The following is a 25,314-nucleotide window of genomic DNA, read 5'->3' on the forward strand; positions in this document are numbered from 1 at the left end:
TATAATATTACTTTTAAAAATCATTTTTAGCTAATCTGGAGTAGGAGCCGTTTTTAACGAAAATACGGCACCAGCTTCACCAAAAATATTGCGGCTCCGAAACGCTGCTTTAAAGTTAAGTTACTCCTAGTTTGCTGAAATTCGCTACTCTGGAATGTTGTTATCCTAGTTTATAAATATTTATGGCAAAGGTAAATGAATATTAAAGATGATGTGTTGACAAAAACATGATAATTCCTTTATGTAGAAATGGAATACACACTCCTAAGTAATGTTTTATATTCATTTGTTATAATGGATGTAGAATATGCGTGGATATTATGACAGGGGAAAAATTATCGTCATTTGTGGCTTTCTGACATGAAACTCGTTAATTAGTCAGTTCATTTATCCAGTAGGAAAGGAGGGGATAAGTTGGACATGTTAATTTAGCCCGCTACAAGATTCACTTAATAAGAGAACATGAAAATCTGGTGCAAGAACTATCAGAACTATTTTTGTAAGAGAAAATGACAACGTCTTTAAAAACGAAACTCCAAAATTCAAAAGTATGAATATTAAAATCTTTGTAGTACCTTCAATTCGAAGAAACGTGTTTAATCGACTTAATAAATGTACCTAACTTTTACAGGAATAACCAATACCATGCAGTAGTAACAATAACGAACATATTTCAAATTTAGCTATAGAGTAGCCTTTCTCACAAATGAACAAGAACATTTTTATTTCTACTTTATTTATAATCCAAATATTATTAAAATACCAAATCGAGTTAGTTTATGCTTATATAAAAAAAAGAAACATAGCTTAAAATATAAATTACAAATTGTACAAATAATTTTAGTACAAAAATTGGCCACGAGGTGGTGTTAGAATTTGCTATTCTTTAAACAAAATGAGATATGTTACATTTTACTTTTTAATATTAAAAATATAAATTATCACAATATTATCCATTTATTCCCTTGTAATAAATATAGCATTTAGTCATTTTTCTTGAAAGCTTAATTTTGGCGTTTTTACAAATTTAACAGAGTTTCTAAAAAATAAATACTATTTAGGACTATTAAAACTGTTGATTGATTGATCGCAAAGAGTATCACAGAAATAGTATGCGATCACATTTTAAAAAGGACGCAAACATTGAATGATTTTTAAACAAAGGAATTATAATGTGAAATTATTTTAAATGCATTCTTTAATAAAAATCTTTAAAATTAACAATACGAGACGTTTTAAATTCTGTAGGTTAAATGCTTTATGAAACAAGTAGGTAATAAGTCAACAAAAATAGTATTTTAAACATGCTTAAAAATAAAATAATCTTAAATATAAAACTAATTAAAAACATTCTTAATTAAGTAGCTTAAAGTTTGTAGTGTTAGTTGAATAAAGTTCAGATTCTATAAGATTGAGGCAGTGTTGTACCAATCATTTACAAATCTTGTCTTAATCTTTTAGAGTACAATAATATAATTTTTACAAATATTATTCCCTTATAAAACCCTAGGATTGTTCTTCCTTAATATGTGGCTTTGTAGAATTATTTCCCAATGTTATACACTATGTTTCATGTACTTCTTAAAGAATTAACACTCTTATTATGATTAAACCTTAAGATAGGTACACTTTACACGATGTATAATTTTTGTAAATAAATCTTAAGCTTTTGAACACTGTCATAAAATGTACTTTTGATGTAAAAACTAACATTAATGTTAATAACCACTATGTACTCTAAAAGTACAATGTACACTGTCATAAAATAAAGTCAATTAAATCACTGAATATTGAGCGAGCCTTGACTTGTATCGATGGAAACTTTCATCGATACGAGTCAAGGCTCGCTAAATAACTTTGTGTCTGTTTATTGTTGATATATTATTATACGGAGGGGAGACTTAATTTTCGTAAAATATTTGGATTTGTATTTTGTTTGATGGACAGACAGACGGACGGATGGATGGATTAATTTACATGTTTTCAAACTGATCAACTCGTCTCTTTGTGTTTCCTGAAATAGAAATGGATTTATTATTACTTAAATATTATCATGTATTCTAATAAAGTAAATCTTGTAGCGGGCTAAAACAATGATCCTTTTCCACTCCCCTCCTACCAGATGAACGAACTGACCAATAATAGACATGTTAGCAAGCCAATCTGACGACAATTTTTTACCTGGCATAATATCCACGTATATTCTTTATCCATTGAAATAGAATATTTTAGAAAGATAACAGGAGGCAAAATAAAATGAGAGGGTGGTGATGCCCTCCCTCAAAATAGTTATTAAGCTACACTATAAAGGAGAACCAAATCGGTTAGCTAGATCATTTGGTACACACAAACAGAGTTCCTGTTACTTTATTATAAGGAATTGACTTATTTTAATGCATAGTTTTAGACAATAATCTTTAACACTAGTAGTAGATTATTTTAAATTAAGAATTTTAGTTTATAAATTCACGTTTAACTGCATTAAGTGACCTTAACTTAAAATATAAGAGTAAATTGTAAACAGCAACACTTAAAATTGTCAATACTACTGCAGCAGAAGACAATAAAAATAACACTGGTATCAAGAACATCCAAAATCCAATGGAAGCGTTGCAACAAATATAAGTGTAAAGCCAATTTTTATTAAGTTGAAGTATTTAAATAAGATAAATCTTTTAGTTACAAGCACTTGAAACTTTTCTTTTTAACTAAAAGACAGACGTTTATCCTAATACCAAACTCTAGACGGAGCTATTTAGAGAAAATAAACACTGAAAATGTAATATTTACTAAGGATCTTAATAGATAAAACAATAGCCGATAAATTGATGTAAATCCCAAGTGATAACAATCAAGTTAACACTTTTAGATTAATGGTTGAAACGTTAAGACAATTACTAGTTTTGAAATAACAAATCAAAATTCAGGAGAGACCCCAAAGTTGTTGAGTCAACGCATAAGAAAACGTTACGATAAAACTTTAGTGACTTATGTCCCTTCCCTCCCTGAATATTATTTACCTTTTCTAACTTCTCTCAAAGTTTTGTATTTATCTCTGCCCTGCTTCACATTCTCCTTGTGAATTTTGTCCATTGTTGTCTCTTGCTGAAATTATAAACATAATATTAATATTGGCTGCTTCCACATAAAGTACCTGTTGTTGAGAACTCATAACCTCCCCATCTTATTTTTTAAATGAATATAAAATGAGGGGAAGGTGTCCGTTTTTTTCTTTGCTGAATTTCTGCGGGGGCACTAAATCTGCAGCGCCCTAATCTTGCGGGACTACCCTGATTTCAGTTAGTGGTTTGAACCAACGAATAAGAAAACTTTAATATAAAACTTTGGGGACTAATGAAATGAACAGCCCAATGTCCCCTCCCTTCCTGTTGGTAATAATTATCTGTATACCTGATCGTCTCTTGTGTTAGCCAAATCTTCTTTCAAAGATTTGAGCTGATTTTGTAATCTCTCATTCTTCTCAGCCAAAGTCATTCTCTCCTAAAACAGATTTAAAATAGTCAATTATAGGTAATATAGACAGCTTTTCGCGGATGTTAAAATGAAAAATTGTAAGAATTAAACCAATATTGTTAGCATCGAGAAGATAAAAACCAAGGCTAACAAAACTGGTATCAATTTTTTATTTTTGTTGTCTGTAATACGATGTTATACATGACATTTCAGTATGCCTGAGATAGGAGGCTCGAACATAAATGTCTAACAACTAAAATACTTCTTTCTCGTATTGATTCGAAACTAAACCGGTGGTTCTCATCCATACAAAAAAATGGGGGCTTTTTAATGCAACCATCTCGTAATCAATGTATAAATGGCCCTTAGAATTCGGATTTTGATCTGAAATTTTGTATGAAATTTTGTTTAGCTGTTTTTTGGCTATTTTTAGAGCAAATCTGTCATAAATAAGGTAGGAATCAACTTTTTGAAACATATTTTTGCTTTAAATCATGTAAAATGATACAAAAAAAAAACTTTTTTAGATTTCTAGTACCAGCAACTACCGGCTAGAACAGTTTGTAAACGTTTTGGAGCAGCAAAGAGTATTATGTGGAGATAGGTTTCGTGTATGTATGTAGCCTTGAGTCTCTGAAGTTAGGATTCAGATGCACGAGGAGATTGGAGGTGAGAATCCTTTGACCAATCATAGATTGGCAAGCTTCGCGCACAGCTGAGTGTATTCTATGTTACATTACAAGCTGACCCGCAATTCTCGTGGAAGCTACTCAATTATTACATCACCCTGGCCTAGAGTTTTGGCAGGTGTTCCATATTAAGCCACCCTAATTAATGGCACTCTCATATGAATGAGGAGCATAGACGAGGGAAAGCACGATTACAGTTGCTTGAAAGGTAGGATCCTAACTTCCTACAAATCTCCCCCCTTACAACCTAAGGGCATCACAGGGAAGGTTGTGTGATTATATTCTGACAAATTGCAACAACATTTGTCATCCAAGTGCAATGTCTATGTGGGGACTTGAACTCGGATTTTCCCAACCACAGTGCGCTAGCCACTACTCTATGGGACACCCTACAGATAGATTCGTGATGATTTGCCTCGAAAATAGCAAAAAAATGGCTAAACGGATGAGCCGCCAGCCGTTAGACGTTACTTTTCCAACTTTTTGTTCGATTTAGGTAAAATAGACCTACCAAGGATTACTCATGCAAAATTTCAGATTGAAATTCGCATTCTAAGTGCCATTGATTACGAGATGGTTGCATTTAAAAAAAAACCTTATGTCCAGCATCGTATTATTTCCAGTTTTTTAGCTGTATTATAATACGATGCAAGAAATAACTTTTCTATTATTACCTAATTGTACGAATGTTTGTTTTGTTACTTGTAATATTAAAATGTCCTAACCATTGTTTTAAGTAAAAGCTCAGCTGTAGTCATAGATGGGATTTAGGCTATTTTCTACAGATAAACGTAGGTATTAAATTAACATTATAAAATTAGAAAAAAAAGACAAAAAGAAATGAAAATGGAAAACTACTTTGTATTTACTTTTACGTGATACGTGATACTACGTGATTACATTAAAAGTGCAATCTACGATTATAATTGTAACAAAAGTCCTAGGTATGCTTTTATCTGTTATCTAAAAACAAATCTGTATGAGGAAAACAAACAAATTACTTAAAAATAAATAATGTTTGTTCAACCCACAGACTTATTTTGAACAGTTTTACTTTGATAAAAATAAACAATCTAAAAGGTTTATTTCTGTTCAGTGTAGGGTAATAAATCCTATAACATTTCTTATTAAAGGGGACTGTGCACGAACGAAAGCAAGTTATTTTAAGCAGTAAATTTGAGTATTTTTTTTTGGTGAATACACTAGGTATCTGTTTAATATAGTTACATTAACAGAAAAAAAAGTTTCACCATTGTTTTTATGAAAAAAAGTCTAAATGTTTTTTTTACGAAATATCATAAAATATTTTGTTAAGATCAAAGTTCAAAATAAAAACAAATGCTATAAAATGAAAAAGTATATTTCTTTTTTCTTTACAGAATCAAGTATATCAACACAAAAAAATGCTGGAGGGTGGTTAACATCACTTGCTCACGTTCGTGCGTAGTCCCCTTTTAGTATGTAAATATTCTAAATACTAGAACTTAATGTAAAAATACTAGGGTTGGCAATCCGAATCCGAATCCGGGATCCGCCCAATTTTTGGTCAATTTTGGAATCCGAATCCGTTTTTTAATAGCGGATTCGGATTCTTAATTGGTATGCTAAAATTAGCGTCTTGAGTTTTTTCTTTCAACTTCCGCTTTTTAAAGGCAAAGATTATCATCATTACATATAAAATCTTTTAAAATCTGGTTCGGTTATCGGAAGGGAATTATAGAGAACACCAAGAACATTAATTTTAGGACATATGTAGCACTTAATTTTTTTTTTTAAAAAGCCTTTTAAAATATTGCTAGAATCCGGAATCCGCCATTTTTTTTGACGGATTCTTGTAAGAATCCGAATCCGGTCCAAAAATTTGACGGATTGCCATCCCTAAAAAATACAGAAGATAGCAAACCTGCGAACTATAATTATTTGAAAGTCCCTATTGCAGCATTAACAAAAGTATACTATGAAAAATTCTTATTTTTAACATTTTTACTCTTTGACAGTATATTTCAAACTTTTTTGGACCTTTATTTTTCTTAAAGTTTAAAACTAGGATCTGACTTACTAATGAATTTATAGTAAAAGTACTTGCTTCCTTGTGAAGAATTTCAGAATGGAAACACAAAGATCCTATTATAAAAAATTTTAAGCTGTTTTTGTCTGCAGCGAAGATCTAGCTAACCACTGAACCGAAATGGTTCTCCTTTACAATAAAGCTTCTTATAGGTCCAGGAGAGGTTTCTAACCATATTAGAGGAGGGTTTCTATACGCTTCCAAGAGAAATCGTCCATAGAAAAAAAATCCTTTCAATTTTTTTTTTACATACCTATACTTTTTAAAATGGGGGAGGGGCAGGTCGAATTAAACCTTAACCTTAAGTGCCCCTTAAGGCTTCTCGGGACGTAGCTAATTTAATATAAAAGTAAAAATAAACATTAGATATTATTAATTTACTGTCAAAAAATTACTCTTACTTAAGCCGTAAGTGCAAAAATACTTACATTAACAGGATCATTTAAGTCATCATCATCCTCTCTCAGGTTGCGAGAGTTGTCTCCATTATGCAGATGGTTCTCATCATCTTCATCATAATCAGTCTCCTTAATATATATATTATATGAGAGGTGTCTCCATTATGAAGATGGTTCTCATCAAAAAAAAAGACTCCTTCATAGATCTATACCTAATACAAAGTAGAACGATGTCTGTCTGTCCGTCTGTCTGTCCGTCTGAAGCTTAAGATCTCAGTAACCACTGAACCGATTGGGCTCTACTCTTCAGGGAATATACCTACTGGTCCTGTGATGGTTTTAAGCTATTTTCTTGGGGGGTAGGACACCCCCAACCCCCCCAAAAAATGAAAAATACCCCCCCCAAAAAAAAAAATTTTTTTTTTTACTTTTTCTTTTAAAATCTAAAAGACGAAAAATTAGGTTGATCAAACCTCTTGGGGCAAAGCCCCTAGAGGCTAGGGGCGAAGCCGCTAGTATATTATATGAGAAGTCCCCTTTTTAAATCAGTCAATTAAACGAAGATATTTCATGGAACGTCCTGTTTGAAAAGCCTAAAAAAATATATCTATTGAAAAACCACCTTTGTGAATTAGATTACTAAAATCAATGGACACAGTTGAAATGAGTTTTTCTTCCAATTATTTCCTACCCCCCCCCCCCCCCCCCCCAACCCCATATCTTTTAGATGTATTTTTCTAACTGTCTCCTACCAATCGAAACCTTTCTGAAGCAATGGCAACAAAAAGATACATATGTGCAAAGCCAATGGTACATTAATTTCCCACATTAAAATATTTCCATTATCAAAACCTTCAATAGTAAGAAAAAACTCCAAAAGAAAAGCATTCAATATAATATAAACTAACATAGTATTTAAAGCTTTATCAAAGCAAATGTTTAGCTTCTATATGCAATAAAAAATGAATTAAATCAATATTTTCAATAATCCTCAAAGAAATTGTAAAAATAAAAACGTGCATAAAAAGTAGGTACATATTCTTAAATGAAAATAAAACAAATTTGACCCAAACTCAAAAACTAAATCCTTCAAATATCTATATTGAAACCAGTCACCATTGTTAGCTGTTAAAGCCAATAAAAAAAAGCACTCATGAAGCCGGACTTAACCTCTAGAAGAATCTGGCTGACTGTTTGTCCTGGTATACGGGGGAAATATTTCCAGTACTGGGCAATCTTAAAATTATTAACAGCTCATCTATTTATATTGATTTACAAAAATTAAATATACATCATCCATAGCCAGCCGTTAGCCGCTACTTTTACAACTTTTTGTTCGATTTAGGGAAAATAGACCTACCAAGGATTACTCATGCAAAATTTTAGATCAAAATTCGAATTCTAAGTGCCATTTATACATTGATTACGAGATGGTTGCATTAACCCCCCCCCCCCCCCCCACTTATATTGGTAGAAAAACAACTTAGGTTTGTTTGTTTTTAATTAGGGATGGGGTAAATCCATAGAAGGATATGAATGTTTCAGGTATAAGTTCTACGTCTAGTTGTCTGAAGATTTTTAAAATAACAAATACACTAAATTAGTTTACATGAAAAAAATCCTATAGGATATGACATGCAACCCCATAGAACGTCCAGAATTTTATTTTAGACAGACTCACATACATCATACTAATATATAGCTTATAATTATAGGCATCCACTCGCTTCATGAGAATTAATTTTGAATTTGGGGGGAAGACATGAAAATAGGGCCTTTTTCCAAAAGAAAGTTTCAAATAAACCGTCTAGGGTATTAAATCTATTAGGTATTAGATGTCAGATCAGAATTAAAACTTGAAATTTACTCCTTATTAGGTACCTTATAAAGGACTCATGCTTTAAATCGCCTATAATGATTAAAAAATTAATATTAAGTTGAACTGTATACATTAAAGTAACCATTTAATGAATCTCTGAACTTTATGGGTTCCCTTATTACAAAAATCTACCAACTAAATCTCCTATATGGTAGCTATGCATACGTACTTTCAATAAATAAATGAATTCTTGTTTGTAAATATGAATAAACATGAAATTATGCTATTATTGAAATATTTTTATCATTATCAAAGGAAAGGAATTAATTACAATTTTACTTTTATATTCTATTTAAAGATTTCTCATTTAATGAGCATTTACTGAGGCTAATTAAAGATTTTTTGTGAATAAATCTTTATTATTCAACTGTATATAAAATTAAATTGAGTAGGAAGATATTAAAATTTTGTGAATATAGGTATGAAAGAAAGAAAATAACGTCTTATAATTTAAAATACGTACGTTTATTTAGGTATGTAAAATTAATCAACCTAGCTTTGCAATAACTCAATAAGGTTAATATTTCAGATGCTGTCGCAATTGTTGCTAAAATAATCACGCAACTTTGAATCTTCCTAAAGGTTTTCTTCCATAGAAATGGTTGCTGTTGCAATTTATCAAAATTGAAGCTAGTATAAGTGGCTGACTCAGATTATGACGTGAAAAAAAAAATTAACCAATGAGAGGCCACTATAAATTTTACCATTGGTCAATTAGTGTATGCCTCTCATTGGTTAATATTTTTTGACGTCATAATCTGAGTCAGCCACTTATACTAGCTTCAGCAAAATTTAATCACGCAACCTTTTCTTTGCATATAAGTTATATTCTTAAGGAACCCTTACTGTTGTAAAATGTTATATTTATCCAATAATATCACAGCTCCTCTTTAAAATTGATGGCATAATTTCTCATAAAAGTTCCCAATACCAAATTAGCCTCGTACCTGTAAGTGATGATGTTTAGGAGTAGTGCTGGCAGCAATGAGAGCCTGGCTGGCCTCCTCCTGTTTCCTTCTGGCCTCCTCCATCTCCATCTGCAGCAGTCTGTTTTCCTCCTCCTTCTGGCGGACTTGGTCAGAGATGTCATCAACCTAAACAGGGTCATAGGATAAGTCATTCTTACAATTTTAAATTATTGAAGAAAATCTATAAAGCAATTTAAATGAAGCTATTTTTAAACTAATCATTAGCCAAAATCTAAGTCATAAACTTCTTAACTAGGTAATCATTAGCCAAAATCTAAGTCATAAACTTCTTAACTAGGTAATCAGAAATCAATATTTTATTAAACCAATAACCCAAAATAAAATAAAAATACTTGAAACTCAGTGTTTTAGGTTTAGGTTGTATATTCTTTTTAACCATTTTTTCCCCCAATCCTGATTTAAAGTTAATCCTATGAATTAGTTTTTAATTATGTAAGTGTAACACACCTCAGATTTCTTGCTCATAATCTCATGTTCAAGCCTGGCCCTCTCCTCAGCCTCCAGATTCTTGGACTCCTCGAGCCTCTGCATCATCTCGTGCAGCTCACTCTGCTGCTTCAGTAACTCATCCTTCGCTTCCTGTGGTAAAGAAAATTTAGTAATTTTTTCATATACTAGACCAAATAGGGTTTGCTGATTTCGGTGGTAGGTTGCGGAATTTGAAGGACAACATTAAAATTAAAAATGAATGTACCTTAGTCTCTCTAAGCTGATCTTCTAATCTTCTGATTGTGTCCTGTGCCTCCTTTAATTCTCCCTGTCTACGCTCCATCTCCAGCTGAAGTGACCTGAAATTAGAAATCCTTGTATAAAAGTAACAGAATGTCTGTATGTGTGAATGTATGTATCTATCTGTACTAAAGAATTACCGCTGGACTGATATGGTTCTCCTGTATAACAGTGTAGATTCTCATGGGTGCAGTCTGGGATGCTTTTCAACTATTTCGGAAGATAAGACCACCCTCCGAAGAGAAATTGCCCAAACAAAAAGATCCCCCCAATATCTTATTGTTACAGTTACTTTAAGGATTCTCACTTCCAGTCTCCGTGTGCATCTGAGTCCTAACTTCAGAGAATCATGGCTACAACAACAAGTGACCCTAGAGGTCTCAAATAATAAAATCAGTTTCCCCCTCCCCCCACCCCTTAAAATGGACAGGATTTCTTGTCCTGTGAATAATTTATGTCAATGATTTTTTTACAAGAACCTATTTTACATCTTCTTACTAAAAAACCATAATTCAGTGTTTTTTTTAATTACTTTTTTAGCATTTACATCTGCCCCACACACCTTATTATCTATGTGGAGCAGATATAAATGCATAAAAAGAAATCTAATGATGCAGAAATGAATCTTCAACTCCCCTAGCCAGGTTCCATGTATGGTAGGACACCTGCCATTCTCCAGCCAGGTTTTCGATAATGAATGCGTTGGGATGTGGGATGAAGGTATTAGTTTGAAATTGATGTAAATACCTAATGAATATAGCGTTTATGCAAAAATTATGTAGGAATGTCTGAATGGCCTTCAATCTATTCTTCTTCAATACTTAATTTCAAATATTTAAGTCTGCCGTCTCCATTTTTTTTTATCTGTGTTTGTACCTGAATCTTTCTTCATATTCTGCCTGCATCTTCTCCGCCTTTTCTCTGGCGGCTATCTCTCTCTGCAGCTTCTCTCTCTCCTGCGCCTTTGCAAGCTTCTCCTCCTTGTTCTGCGCCTTCATCTGCTGCACCTCGATTGTGTCAGGCTTTCTGAAAAATTGGAAATTTTGACAGCACGATCTTTGACAATTGATAACAATAAATATTCTTAATATTTCTAGTACCAGCCACTTATCGGCTGAACCAGCTGAAAACAGCTGGAAGCGGCCTAGAGTAAGATGTGTAGAAAGGGCTTGTGGCGGATTTACCCTGAAAATAGCCAAAAATAACTAAACGGCTGAGCCTTTAGCCATTTCTTTTCAAACTTTTTATTCGATTTAGGGAAAATAAACTTACCAAGGATTACTCATGCCAAGTTTGATAAAAAAAAATTCGGATTCTAAGTGTCATTTGCACATTGATTACGAGATTGAAAAAAATTTAATGTATTGGTATGATTAGTGCACTACCCCTAGCAAGAAAAAATTGTTTAAAGCCTACCAAACTTTTAAGATCAATAACCTGGCTGTGTTCTAGAAATATAGTATTAAACAAAATTTGGATTCTTTAGGTTAAACGATACTTATTAAGGCAGGTTTTTTTCAATGTATTATTTTGGAACTTATTATTCGGTAACTCATCCCTCCCTGCATATAATATCTCAGTAGGAAGGAGGGGGGGTTGATGCAACCATCTCGTAATCAATGCGCAAATGGCAATAAGAATCCGAATTTTGTTATGAAACTTGGCATGAGTAATCCTTGGTAGGTCTTTTTCCCCAAAATTGAACAAAAAGTTGGAAAGTAACGTTTAACGATTACGATATGGTTGCATTACCCCCCCCCCCCCCTTCCCCCCATTAAACCCAACCTACCTTCTTCTCATGTAGAGTTCATGGTTACCCATGCAGAGGGTTAAGATTCTCTTGTTGATTCGTAGACGGGGGGCGAAGAAAACAAAGTCAGGTGCCTTCTTGTCAATTGGCTGAAAAATAAATAATATCATTATTTATCTTTATATTGAGTTGAAATTGAATTGAAACACAGATCTGCAAAAATTTAAGGAGAGATAAAATAAGAAACTGTTCTTAGCCCCACGCCTTTGGTCCCTGAGGGCTAACAAAAATGGTTTAATTAAGTAATTTTCATTTTAATATCCGTGGAGAGCTGTATTTAATACGATGCGATAAATTACTATATGATATTTTCTTTTCTATTTCAAACTGCACCCATCCCTCCCTGAAAAGGACATAAGAATCTTATGATAAGTCACAATGTTCTTTTGAGGTTGTCAGAACTAAACAAAACAATGTAGTTACAATTCGAAGAGCTTCTGATTTTGACAAAAAATACACTGTGACTTAAAGATTTTTAAAAATGTAGGAACAGCCTTTGCTATAGCTATGGTGATGACAAATAATTTTGGATAACATTCAACGTTGTTTATCATAAGACAAAATAAAAAAACAATCAGGGCTGAAGTCATTGGGTAATAATTTATAATGTTTCTCTTTTGTTAAGATTACAAGAAAAAGATAGCAGGGGTGTATATTTTCTTACATAGATGATTTCTTTTACACCGACCCCTATCTATTTCTTTCACTAAATTATAAATAAGTCTCAAGAAATCACAAGACTTTAATCTAAAAAAAGAATAGCCTAAAACCACCCTAGAACGAAAAATAAAGCTTTCTCTAGCGAGGATCTCGGTCTGTTTAGTGATAGCAAAATAAAAAATGGCAAGGTTTATTTCATAGCACATTTACTTGTCATTATAATCCTATGATGAATTACATTTCTTCTTATACAACTCAACGTTGTTTTTCAAGTTTTTTTTTTAGATGCAGTTAAAATAATAAAAAAAATAATGTTTTTGTCTGATCAAATTCAGATGTGATTGTGTTAACTTGTTTCATAGAATTTAGCTGCGTTCATGTTTCAGATTATGATTATGCCTGTCTGTAGCTAAATTATTATGAACCGGCTAGATGAATAATATAAAATTACCTTGATAACAAACTTTCTATCATTAAAGGAAATATTTCTAATCTCGGACCAGGGAAAGCCAATCTTGGGGGTCAGTTTGTCGTCCTTCTCGTAGATATTGAGACCGAGGGCGTCCACGCCCAGCCACAGGTCGGTGCCCTTCTTGTTCTTGATGTCAAAGTAGTTGACTCCGTACATCTCAAGGTCCTGGGCACGATGACCAAAATTGAATTTCCTAGTTTGTATTTTGTGTCTGTCAAAAAAGTTTAATAGAGGAAGTAGAATATTGCTGGGAAACAGTGTCAGGAAATTGAACAGTAAATTTTTCTTCCACGAAATAAGTGTCTTTAGGTGAAGCAACTATCACGTTACCAGTACTCAGTAGTAAAAACAATTCTAATTGAAATTACCATTGAGTTACCCCATGTTAGCAAATAATAAGATAATTCCATTAACCTGAAGCATTTTTGGGAGCATTAAAAAGTGACTATGTAAGTACAAAGAACAGAAAGTACAAAATAAGAAAGTAAATGTTGGTCATTCCTGGGCAATCTTGAGGTATTCCATCATGGCGTCTTCGCGCAACATGCCGCGGTGCTCACCATACCTAAAATATTTATGTTGTTTTAGATATAGTAAAAAGTAGAGTACCTACCTAGTTGGGATCATGGAAAGAAAACGAAGTAGCGGGTTTTCTTCGTATTTTCACAGTAGCTTTTGGTAAGTTATTTTAGGTTAGGTAAATATAAATGATTGCCCAGCAGGGTTAGAGCCAGGGTTGTCATTTTAGGTGGGCGCTTTTGGGCGGGCAGTTTTGGGCGGGGCCGGGCAGTTTTGGGCGGGCGGTTTTGGGCCGCCCAATATAAGGTCCTTTTGGGCAGTTTTGGGCACCCCCCTTTTAGGGGGAGAGAAAAAGCGGAGGGGGTTAAAAAAGAGGGGGGGGGGCCTATTTTTTGGGTGATATCCTTATACTAAAGTAACAGGATGTGTGTCTGTGTGTTTGTACCGAAGGATCTCGCTAACCGCTGAACCGATCGGGTTCTCTTTAACAGGGTAGCTTCTCATAGGTTCTGGGAAGGTTTATAGCTATTTTGGGGGAGGGTACCACCACCCTCCTAAGAGAAATCGCACCTAGAAAAAAATTACACTCCCCCAAAAACTTTTATTTTTATTTTTTAAACTAAAAATAAAAATGGGGGGAGGTTCCTGGTTCTCCTTTCAAGTGGAGCTTTTATAGGTCCTGGGATGGTTTTAGGCTATTTTATTTCTAATAATAAGTCTAGGTATAGTTTTAGGCTATTTTATATCCTTTTTATATGCTTTTTACGACATTTGCCCAAAAAGGGTGCCCAAAACCACTTTTGGGCGCCCAAAACCCGCCCAAAACCCTTTTGGGCAATTGGGCCGCCCAATATAAAAAAAAGTGCCCAATTCGACAACCCTGGTTAGAGCAGGCTAGAAATAGGAGAAAGGCTACTGTGAAAATACGACGAAACCCGCTACTTCGTTTTCTTTCCATGATCCTCTATTTGTGTACTGACATCCCCCCCCCCTTTTTTTAATAAGTTGAAGAGAAAGGGGGTGAGGAATTTCGGTTTGTTTGTTTAATAAGGTTATGTTTTATTGGGTAGCCTCGCAGATTTATGCCCCTCAGGAGTTTGACATAGGATAAAAACTGCAACCTTATTTTTAATTTATTAAAATCATTTTGGTGAGAGGCTTAACTTTGTGTGAAAACCCTTGAATACATATTTATAGTGCACTTTCTGTTATACGGTTAGATGTACTTCTTCTGTTAAGTAATAAAATTTAGATTTATAACACTTTGTGTAATAATTACAAAAATGTTATTCACATGTTAATTAACATTAACAAGTGCGTTTACTTTGAACATGACAAATAAAGTAATTATACAGTTTTATGTGGATAATTAAGACATCCACCAATCTTTACATAAATTCTTACATATATGTATCACACATAAATAATATGTATAATCTGAGAAGAAAAAAAAACGTTATTAAGAACACAATGAGGGTTATGAAAAAAAATCGCAAAGTTGCTTATTTTTTTATATTTATCAACATTTGATTTTTATCTTGTTAATTATATTTGCTTTGTGCAATGTTTTAAGATATAATAAAATTCTTAAAATTATTTAGAAAAGGGTTGAATAAGAATTAGGTGAGAGGAATACTATTGAAATCCCTGTTAACAACTTGCTTTTATTACCTAGTTGAATTAGGAACAAGATAAAGAAGATATAAATTAAAATACCATACCTACATCACACGTATTATGCAATTAAACCTCTTCAACCGAAAGTGGAAGTTTTTAAAACACACAATTGAAGTTTGTTCGGTTATGTTAAGCCCGAAAGGTAAAGGCTCCCCACAGAGGTTGAAACAATTATTTTTTTCGTCAGAGCATGATCCACTTAAAATTAATAACTAAAATAAGGAACAATATTTTCTGCCAATAATGTTGAAGAATCCTTATTTCTCTTCCCCGAAAGAAGGAGGGAGTGGTGTTGAATAATGTTTGATTTTCTTTGCTTTCACACAGAGTGCCTGTGCCTGTGAGTGCCTGTGCCTGTGGAGTACTATACCCACCCCTCTGATTTTAAAAAATAAATAAGAGGTACATTTTTCCTATGCCTATCACTGCGTAAGGCCTAAACTTTTAATTACTGCCCCCTATACCCGCAGTAACAAAACCTAGTATCCAATATATGACCGAACCATATCTGACCTATAAACTAAAGAAAAACTAACACCCCCCCCCCCTCCATTTTCAATCTATCTTACAAATGAGAGGCGGGGGGGGGGGGTACAAGTGCTCAAAATGAGAGGAAGGGGGGGGGGGTATTAGTGCTCAACATGTCACTTTGTATGAATGCGCCAGATTTTCTTTGTCCAGATGATTTGCACTATAAAAGATGCAATTCAAAATATGCTCAGTCATAGATTAGGTACATTAGATCATTCTAAAAACTGGAATATTTTTGTTTTTTAAGTAGCGCAGCGATAACAAGGTAACTTGTGGTATATAGAACAAATTGTATTTGTAATAGGAATTTCTTTTTTAAAAACAGTCAGTTTTGCTGTACTTGATATATTTCTAATTTTTTTTTGTATGCTACGCTACTTGTAGATGTTGTCATCCTTGTTTTTATTACAAAACAAATTATGAAGCTGCAGTTTTGAATTTTTAGATATCATATTTGTTTATGTGTATATTATTCTATTTTTACAGATATGTACTAAATTATCTAACAAATATGTATGTATAGAAATAGCTACTAGAACAAATATGAAGGACAGACGTGTAATATAAAACTTTTGACAGAATGGCTTCTTTTCACAATACATACTTTGTAGTGTAAATGTGCATTGTTGAATTTTAGTATAGAAAATTAATTTGGTATCCTTATAGGTTTGTAAATTAAAATCTTAATCCAATAATTAGAAGAAAGGAACTAAATCAAAATTTTACCAGCTTCCAAAAGAAGAATTTTGTAAAAAAAAAAATATAAAAATGACACTATTATCCATGAAGACCTTTTTACGATAGTATCTTATTCATATTTTCGATTACTAATATAATTTCTGTCATAAGCTGTTTAATATTTTTTTAATTAGGAAGGGTAATTGTCTTACTAAATAGATTAAAAACCATCATAATTATGGTTGTAGCATTTCCTGAAAGTTGAAAAACTTTTTTTCTTGAGGATACAAAACGCCAAAATAAATTTTCTAAACAGGATAAAAATCTTAGGCTGCTCTACCCTTCTCCCTGACTATTATAAATAACTGTACTTTTACAACAGGATGGACAATATAAACATTTTTATCTTCTTTTAAATAACATTTTTTTAAAAGTAAAGCTTTTCTATAATACACAGGGAGGGAGGGGACATTAGACTGTTTATTATACTAGTCCCCAATTTCTTATTCGTTAGCTTTAAAAATTCTTGACTTATTTACTTCAGAATAGTTGTTTCATTAAGTTGAGTGTCTAAACGTTCCAACCACTAATTGTAATCTACAGAAGGGATAATTTTGTGTATCATCATTGGAATGTACACCAATTTATAGTTCATTTTCTTATCCCTTATCCCTCGATAATACAGGTATTTTAATGTTCTTTTGCTGGAAGTTAAGTATAAACATTTCTCTGAACTCAACAAATTTCAGTATTGTAGCTACTCTACAATTACGGTATACAACTTACCAGTTGGTAATTCTTTCTTCCCAATCTTCTTTAGACAGTTTGTGTTGCTGTGTTACTCTCTCTGGCAATAATCTTAAATAAAAATGTTTCTTAGATTCCAAATAGCTTTTTTTTTAAATAAAAAAGTTTTATTTATTAGAGTTTGATCGATGCTCAGACTAATGAATGTAAAATATACGTGGATATAATGACATGGGGAAAAATGTCTTCAATTTAGGTTGCTATCATGAACATCATTTATTGGTTAGTTTGTTCATCCAGTAGGAGGGGAGGCGATAGCGTAACGGGGGTGGATGAATATTTTAGCCAGCTACAAGATTCACTTTATTAGAGCACATGATAATCTGGTGTAAGATCTCAGACCTATCTTCGGAAATATGGTTAGAATAAGTGCACAGAGGAACGATATGCAAGTTTGAAATTGAATAGATTTTTTATATAATAGTATTTATAACAAACGACAATTGGGTTGTTTATTAAACTAGGACTCAAAGTTTTATTATAACGTTTTCGTTGGCTTTAAATCTTAAGGACTTTTATTCAACGATTCAACCAGCTTATGTAATCTGTAGAAGGCGTAATTTTGTATATAATCATTGAGAATGTACTTCAATTTATCGACCATTGCCTTATCTCTCATGGTCCCTGCAAACAACAAAATATAAAGAGGAAAAAGCATTATGTCTTTTTTGTACAGGAGTTCTTTTCTTAGTAATAGTAAGTTTAAATAGTTTACCTAACCAATTCAAAAGTTTTAAAAATAATCTAAATACTAAGTAAGCTCATATTGCAACCATACACTTATAAATGATAGTATCTTGTAACATAGAAAATAACAAGCAAATAAAATGGTTTTAAATGTGAATATAACAGTTTATTCTTACAAGATTTTGTAGTAGTAAATAAGTGTTCAATATATTTTTAGGTTGCATTTAAAACGCAATTTTGGCAATGAAAATATTCTATAAATAACTGAACTGAAATAATAAGGAATCTTCACTAAAAATTGAAGCTGTCTTTCTAAAATAGCAGTTGAGAAAAACACATTTCTCAAACAATGAGGTTTTTGTCTTTTTAATAATGACCGACAGACATACGGACAAAATAATATATAAAGTAAATGCACATATATCATATGTATCTGATAAGATAAAACCTTAAACAAGGACAAACCTGTCATTAGATAAGAATCCTGACTGGTGAAGATAAAATCCAAAACAAGGACAAACCTGTCATTAGATTAGAATCCTGGCTGATGAAGATAAAACCCTAAACAAGGACAAACCTGTCATTAGATAAGAATCCTGGCTGATGAAGATAAAACCCTAAACAAGGACAAACCTGTCATTAGATAAGAATCCTGGCTGATGAAGATAAAACCATAAACAAGGACAAACCTGTCATTAGAAAAGAATCCTGGCTGGTGAAGATAAAACCATAAACAAGGACAAACCTGTCCTTAGATAAGAATCCTGGCTGGTGAAGATAAAACCCAAAACAAGGACAAACCTGTCATTAGATAAGAATCCTGGCTGGTGAAGATAAAACCATAAACAAGGACAAACCTGTCATTAGATAAGAATCCTGGCTGGTGAAGATAAAACCCTAAACAAGGACAAACCTGTCATTAGATAAGAATCCTGGCTGGTGAAGATCCTTCTGAAAGTCTCCATACTTGGCCTGCAAAAAAATCCATTAAAATATGTCAAATTCATAGTTATCCTATTATATAAAGTAAGTTTTTTTTGTCTGTATCGTAAGATTTCGATACCTACTTGACCAATCGATTTTAGAAGTGCTTATATATGTACCTAGATGGTTTCTGACAATTTCTTTCAGATTTAAGTATTAAGGATAGTTTTAGGCTATTTTTCTGTCATTCCCTAACCTTTCAAATGCTAGGAGAGCATCCACTAGTAAAAATATAAAGAAGTAGGAGCATAAAAACATTAATTAAGACATGTACAATTAACTCATTTTTGCCTATATCTTTTACAAAAATCATTCAAGTATCTAGGTATTTAATTTGTCCTACCATCTTAAAATAAGCCTACATCACAAAAACTTTTAATATTTCTCATGAAAATAATAATCTTTGTATTTATATGATATTTTAAAGACTTTGCATAATTCACAGGTGGATATTCTATTTGATGGGGACTATTACTTTTAACTTTAACTTAATTTGATAAATAACTAATGGCCTATGGTATAAATTATAACTTGAATTTAGTACAACATTATAACTTGCGAATCTTTAATCCAACAAAAAAAAAAATTCGATTCGTATTGTTAGTATTTTTGTGTATATTCTTTTTAACTGTTAGTTAGAAGCGAAAATCTACTATAGAATACACATTGTATGTTAGACATCTTACTTACCTGAACAGCGTAGCTGGCCAGTAATACTGACGTTTCTGGCGGACAATAGATCTCGTCAGAGAGTATGGCATTCTTAACCTGATGGAAAAAAAACATTATTCGTTTTTTAATTAGGATGATGATCCTAAACCGTGAGGTTTTAGCAAAGAAAATTTTCTACCAAGATAATGATTATCAATTATTGGAAAAAATTAAAAATTATAAGTCCAGGACGGTTAATCGGACGTACGGAATAAAAGGACTACAAGATGTGTATGTGTCTGTCTATCTGTACAGATATGGTTCTCTTTTACAATGTAGCTTTTCATAGGTCCTGGGAAGGTTTATAACTAGTACTTTTGGGGAGTGTATCAACGCCCTACAGAAAGAAATCGCCCCTGAAAAAAATCTTCCTCCATTTTTTTTAATTTTTTCTGTTGAAAACTTAAAAGTATTCAAGTGCCCCCTGGAGGCCTCTGGGGGCGTAACCGCTAGTAATATTATAAACTACCTGTAGATAGAACAGTCTGAGTGTGATATCTTGAATAATTTCCTCTGCTACGTCCTCGGGGTAGAATTTGGCGCGGAATCTAAACTGCAGGGGAGTCTCTTTCTTTACATCCTAAACAAGATTAGCTTTGATGAAAACTTGTGTCTTTTAAAATGACTAAGGCTAATTATCCATTCAAGTACGTATAGAACGACTATAATAGCCACAGAAGCCTTCAATATTATTTTAGTCCACAATTGAACTTTCCAGGGGCCCAATATTGGACGAGATAGAAAACGGCTTGCAAACAAGCCGATAGAAATTGGCTACCAATCAAATCATGTATATCTTACCTGACTAAGAACTTTCTTGTTAAGCTTGAGCCAGGTAGAGAAACCCTTGCTGTCTGTGTACTGAAGACCAAAAAACCAAATCTCACGAAGACCAATAGTTTTCACCACCTGAAAAACAATCAATCAATAATCAAAACAAAGGTCTAAGAATTCGATTAATCAATGATTCAATAAATCAATAGATAAGTACTTTCTTTAATCAATCAATAGCTAAACAAGGGTACAGTGACTTAATCCTACTCAGATATTTGGGGTAAAATGTAGGTACGAAATCAATAAAATTGTTTAATTTGATTAAAGTGTATCATGACAGTTGAAGTGAGAAATATGGCATGAAAAATTGGCTTTTACGACCAGAATTTCAAAAAAAAGTAACCTATCGATGTTTCAACTAAAAAAAAATATTAGTAAAAAAATCATTTTTCTCGTGTCATAATCTTGAGAAACTTTTTATACATATAAGGAAAATTCAAATATATTTAGTACGTTTATCTAAATAATCTTCTTCAACCCCCCTTCCTCCATTAAGTCCCTTCACCATTTAATCGTTCATACATATACGCCCTCTGATTAGATGTTATATTATAAATATCTGTATACGTAGTAATGTTTTTGTAATAACGTAACATGGATTGTTGTTCTAAAAAAAGGATAGTTAACTGCAATTTATATGTAGAAAAAGTTTCGTCATATTCAGTAAATAGAGGTTATAGGGAAACTTTTAGACTATTTAAACGAAAATAACACCTTATTCAGGGTATTTTTTCGCTGTATATGCATTTATGTATTGTACATGCTAGTTGAATGACAATAGAGATTTTAAAGAGTTTTTTTTTCGTATTCATCCGAAACCGGTGGATTAGAACCGGTTCTCATCCATACGAAAAAACTATGTCTAACATAGTATTATATCAAATTTTCTACGAACATAGAAATGTACAATCATAAGATTAAAACCAGTTTAATTAGCCCGTGCCTTCGGCATCTCGGGGCTAAAAAAAACTGGCTTTAATCTTAAATTGTACATTTTATATCCGCGGGAAGCTGTTTATAATACGATGCGAGAAATAGCTATTTCAAAATACATATCCTATTCCCTATACTTGCGTGTAAATAAAAACATAACTAAAATTACCTATATCCTGTAGGAAGGGAGGGGACATTAGACTGGAAATTACACTGGTACAAAAGTTTTAAAAATTTGAATATATTTGAAAAATTTGGTTAGCTGCTATTGGTTAGTTCCATATTTTAAACCAATAATCATAATCTACAGAAGGGATAACTTTGTCTAACATCCTTGTGGATGAATATAAATTTATAAATTATCATCCATTGTCTTATCCCTAAAGATCCCTGTGTTTCTCACTTCCTTTTTTTTAACTTAGCCACCCTTTACCTCTTTATCAACTCTCCCCTCCCAAAATATTATCAAGTGTATATTTTAAACTGAAGCAGGTAGACAAGGAAAAACAACATCCATAATAGCAAGTATTAAAAATAGAAAAAAGGGCAAAGGAAAAGCTACCATTAGGAATAAGAGTGTCAACGAATTATGAAATATTTTACCAAGATCCTGATCACGTGAAGTTCAAAGGAAAAATTTTTTTTGTAGGGGGGTCAAAAATGGGGGGTCGGAGGGAGAACAGCAAGGGTCATATGGGGTGACGGAAAAACTGTTTTGGATTCTTGAATACCAGGTGAAACCAAGACAATAAGAATTTTGAAAAACGGAGCAAAAACGCGCGCTAACTCTTATATTGAAAATATAGTTGCTACGCTTACTAACTCATTAGAAAAAATTGTATTATACAATTTTTTTCTTAAGTTTATGCTTATCTCAACCGATATTATTTTTATTATATTTATCTTTTTAATAAAAATAATATGCTTCAATGAAAATTTAAACTCTAAATGTTATGCATTGAAAAAATATTCAAAATCGTACTTTAGTTACTAGTTTAATTTTTATGCGAAAACAGAGTCACGAGAAATTAGAGAAAAGTTTATAATAAAGCAAATTTCCTTTTAGTACCGTAAAATAATGCAGTAATATAATGTGTCCATTGTCCGTGAGATTTTTACAAACAACCCAAAAAATTAAGCTATTGATACATAGATAGGTTAATCTATAATACAAAGTAGCTGGATGTCTTTTAGTCCGTCCGTCCGCCTGTCCCTTAAGATCTCGGTAACCACTAAAACGATCGGATTCTACTCTTCAGGGAAAATACATACTGGTCATGTGGTGGTTTTAGGCTATTTTTGGGGAGTGGGACACCCCAACCCCCCCAAAAAAAACAAAAAATCCCCCTCAATTAAAAAAAAAAATCAGTTCGAAATTAGTGGTTGCAACTCCAATTCTTTTTTTAAAATTACCTCTTGGGGCAAAGGTAGTACCTAGTAGTTATGATATCCTATTATATAAAGTAGTAAGCTTTTTCGTCTGTAGCAAAAGATCTTGCTAACCGCTGAACTGTTATGGTTCCCCTTTACAGTGAAGACTCTTATAGATCTTGAGATGGTTTTAGGCTATTTTCATATCCCTTCGAATATAGAGCCCCTAGATGATAGGGAGCAGCAGCTAGTATATTAATAATTCAACCATCTTCAACACAATATCTACAGGGCAAACTGAATATATTCAGAACGACTTGAAATGCATATTTTTCACTCATTTATCAATCCTGATATCCTAGCTACAAGTACAATTGAGTAAATCTAAAGTTTCTAGCAGGATAACACTAGTTATTAACAGATATACAAGATATAGGATTTTTAGATATAGGAGAAGTTCCAGAAGTTTTTGAGCCAGCTTAGAAGATAAAATTACATTTTTTACTTACATGCCAATGTACCATCCCTCCATAAGATTCGCAACTAAAAAATGGTTTACCTGGTCAAAAAGTTGTTTTCCGGTGGTGTTGGGCTGAATGGCAAACTCGAGCTCCGCGTCGATGGTCGTCACGCGCACGTTAACCGGCTTCGGCATTTTAGCGTAGTAATCAGGTCAGGGCCGTGTTAGCAATCTCGTAATCCTAAAACAGCGCCGTCTCACCTCACTATATAAGGCACTGTTTACTACGTAAAGTTTTATTTTGTCTGAAATAGGAATATTAACATTAGTAAAAATAAATTTCAATGTTGTGTAACTTCACTGCATGCCTCACTATTAACACAACTTAATCACTTCATGGTATCTTTCCAATCAAATATCTTTAATAGCCAATAAGGTATAAAATATTATAAGTAAATAGTCCATTATTACAAAGTAAATTGTACTGTCACCCAAAAGTTAATCACCATGTTTTCTAAATCGTAGGATTTAGTAGTACATGTACTTTAAGAAAATTGTATTATCTTTCAGCTAATTTGTAATAGATACTAGCGTCAATTTACTAAAACTTTGGCTATCAGAAAAGCCCTCTTAATTTACATAAGGGATAAAGTACATATAATTTCTTATTGCATAATAATATTTTCAATTGCAAATTTGAATGAAGATTAACATTTTTAACCACAATGTTACATCTCTCAATATATGTATTACATTGATAAGGAAAACAAGGAATATTTCTTTATCGCATAGAATTATAGACAGCTTTCCGCGGATATTGAAATAAAAAGTTTTTGGAATAAAACCAGTTTTGTTAGACCGGAAGGGCCGAAGGCCTGGGATAACAAAACTGTTGTTAATTTTAGGATGTAAAAAAAAATATTCATGTAAAATTGCCTTTAATTCGATGCTATAGATTAATTTTCAGTATGGCTGAGAACCTGTTCTAATCCAGCGGATATTAATCGGTTTCGAAGACATACTGCAAAATTTTTCCAATAAGGAGCATACATAATTATTTTTTTATTTATCTGTACTGTGGACGGACATACCTATGATTGTACACTCATAAAGCAGCTGCGCTTTTAAATTTATGTACTATATGCTATTTCAACATATATCAACGTTATCAAATATCTTTTTCATTTCAACCGTTTGTAAATACATGCTCATTGTTGAAGTCAGATCATGTAAATACTAAAATATGAAAATACTAAATATTTTGTATTTTCTTTTGTCCATAATGATTACAGCATGCCTTTCAACAATACAATTTTTCTTAGTAGATATTTATTATTTATTTTGCTTGACAGAAAAGTTAGAAAAGGGATATAAAAGGATAATCATAAACACCTTGATAATTTTATAATCATGAAAATGTTAGTAATTCAAAACTACTAATATATTTTTAAAAACAATAATCACGTTTAATGTACATGACAGTACTTTTTATGACATCAAAATATAATTAACTTATTAGCTTTAGGGTTCTACTAAAAAACTAGATGCTCGCTTAAAAATCTTTGTTAATGTAAGTATACTGACACCTCTAAAATTTTGATAATCAATTAGGTATATAACAGCTAAAAAAATTTTGCTACATTTGTAACTGGCGTAGATAAGGACATTATTAAAAAAAACTTAGTTATAGAAAAGATTCGCCTTGATATAATAAGCAACTAAAAACGTTTAAAATGTAATAAAATAATTCACTTGAGTCGTCAGCACATAACTATTGAATTTTATATTATTAAAATTGCTCAAATTTTCCAGTTAAGAATTTTTCTATTTAAACATTCTTCAAGATAATGAATCCTTAAACTAAACTATATAAAAAAACTTATCATTTAATAATACACACAGCCACATTTCTTATCTATTGAATTATTAGAATAAAGTATGTCCACATATAATT

General features: G+C 32.3%; 1 protein-coding gene across 1 annotated transcript; it reads right to left on the reverse strand.

Annotated features, from left to right (window-relative positions):
- Nucleotides 1-719: 719 nt before the first annotated feature.
- Moe (moesin) lies at nucleotides 720-23,685 on the reverse strand. The gene is made up of 17 exons (XM_080153885.1): nucleotides 23,460-23,685; nucleotides 20,564-20,671; nucleotides 20,232-20,342; nucleotides 19,742-19,819; nucleotides 18,981-19,039; nucleotides 17,360-17,431; nucleotides 13,668-13,733; nucleotides 13,148-13,331; nucleotides 12,016-12,125; nucleotides 11,103-11,252; nucleotides 10,192-10,285; nucleotides 9,945-10,076; nucleotides 9,456-9,602; nucleotides 6,660-6,758; nucleotides 3,412-3,501; nucleotides 3,021-3,105; nucleotides 720-2,014 (listed from the first exon to the last, which is right to left on the reverse strand). The coding sequence occupies exons 1-17, from the start codon at nucleotides 23,553-23,555 to the stop codon at nucleotides 1,974-1,976; spliced, it is 1,722 nt and encodes a 573-aa protein (XP_080010011.1). The 5' UTR covers nucleotides 23,556-23,685; the 3' UTR covers nucleotides 720-1,973.
- Between the last annotated feature and the right edge of the window lie 1,629 nt (nucleotides 23,686-25,314).

This window comes from Acartia tonsa, chromosome 1 (genome assembly GCF_053477335.1).
Source record: "Acartia tonsa isolate MP-2025a chromosome 1, ASM5347733v1, whole genome shotgun sequence".
NCBI lineage: Eukaryota > Metazoa > Arthropoda > Copepoda > Calanoida > Acartiidae > Acartia > Acartia tonsa.

Excerpts from the sequence above, each read along its gene's own strand:
- Moe (XM_080153885.1), bottom strand. The coding sequence starts at position 23,555 with ATGCCGAAGCCGGTTAACGTGCGCGTGACGACCATCGACGCGGAGCTC. Across the intron at positions 17,432-18,980 it reads GGATTCTTATCTAATGACAG|ATTATTGCCAGAGAGAGTAA; the intron begins GTTTGTCCTTGT and ends TTTTTATTTAAG. Across the intron at positions 2,015-3,020 it reads TTTGAGAGAAGTTAGAAAAG|GAAACACAAAGAGACGAGTT; the intron begins GTAAATAATATT and ends TTTCTATTTCAG.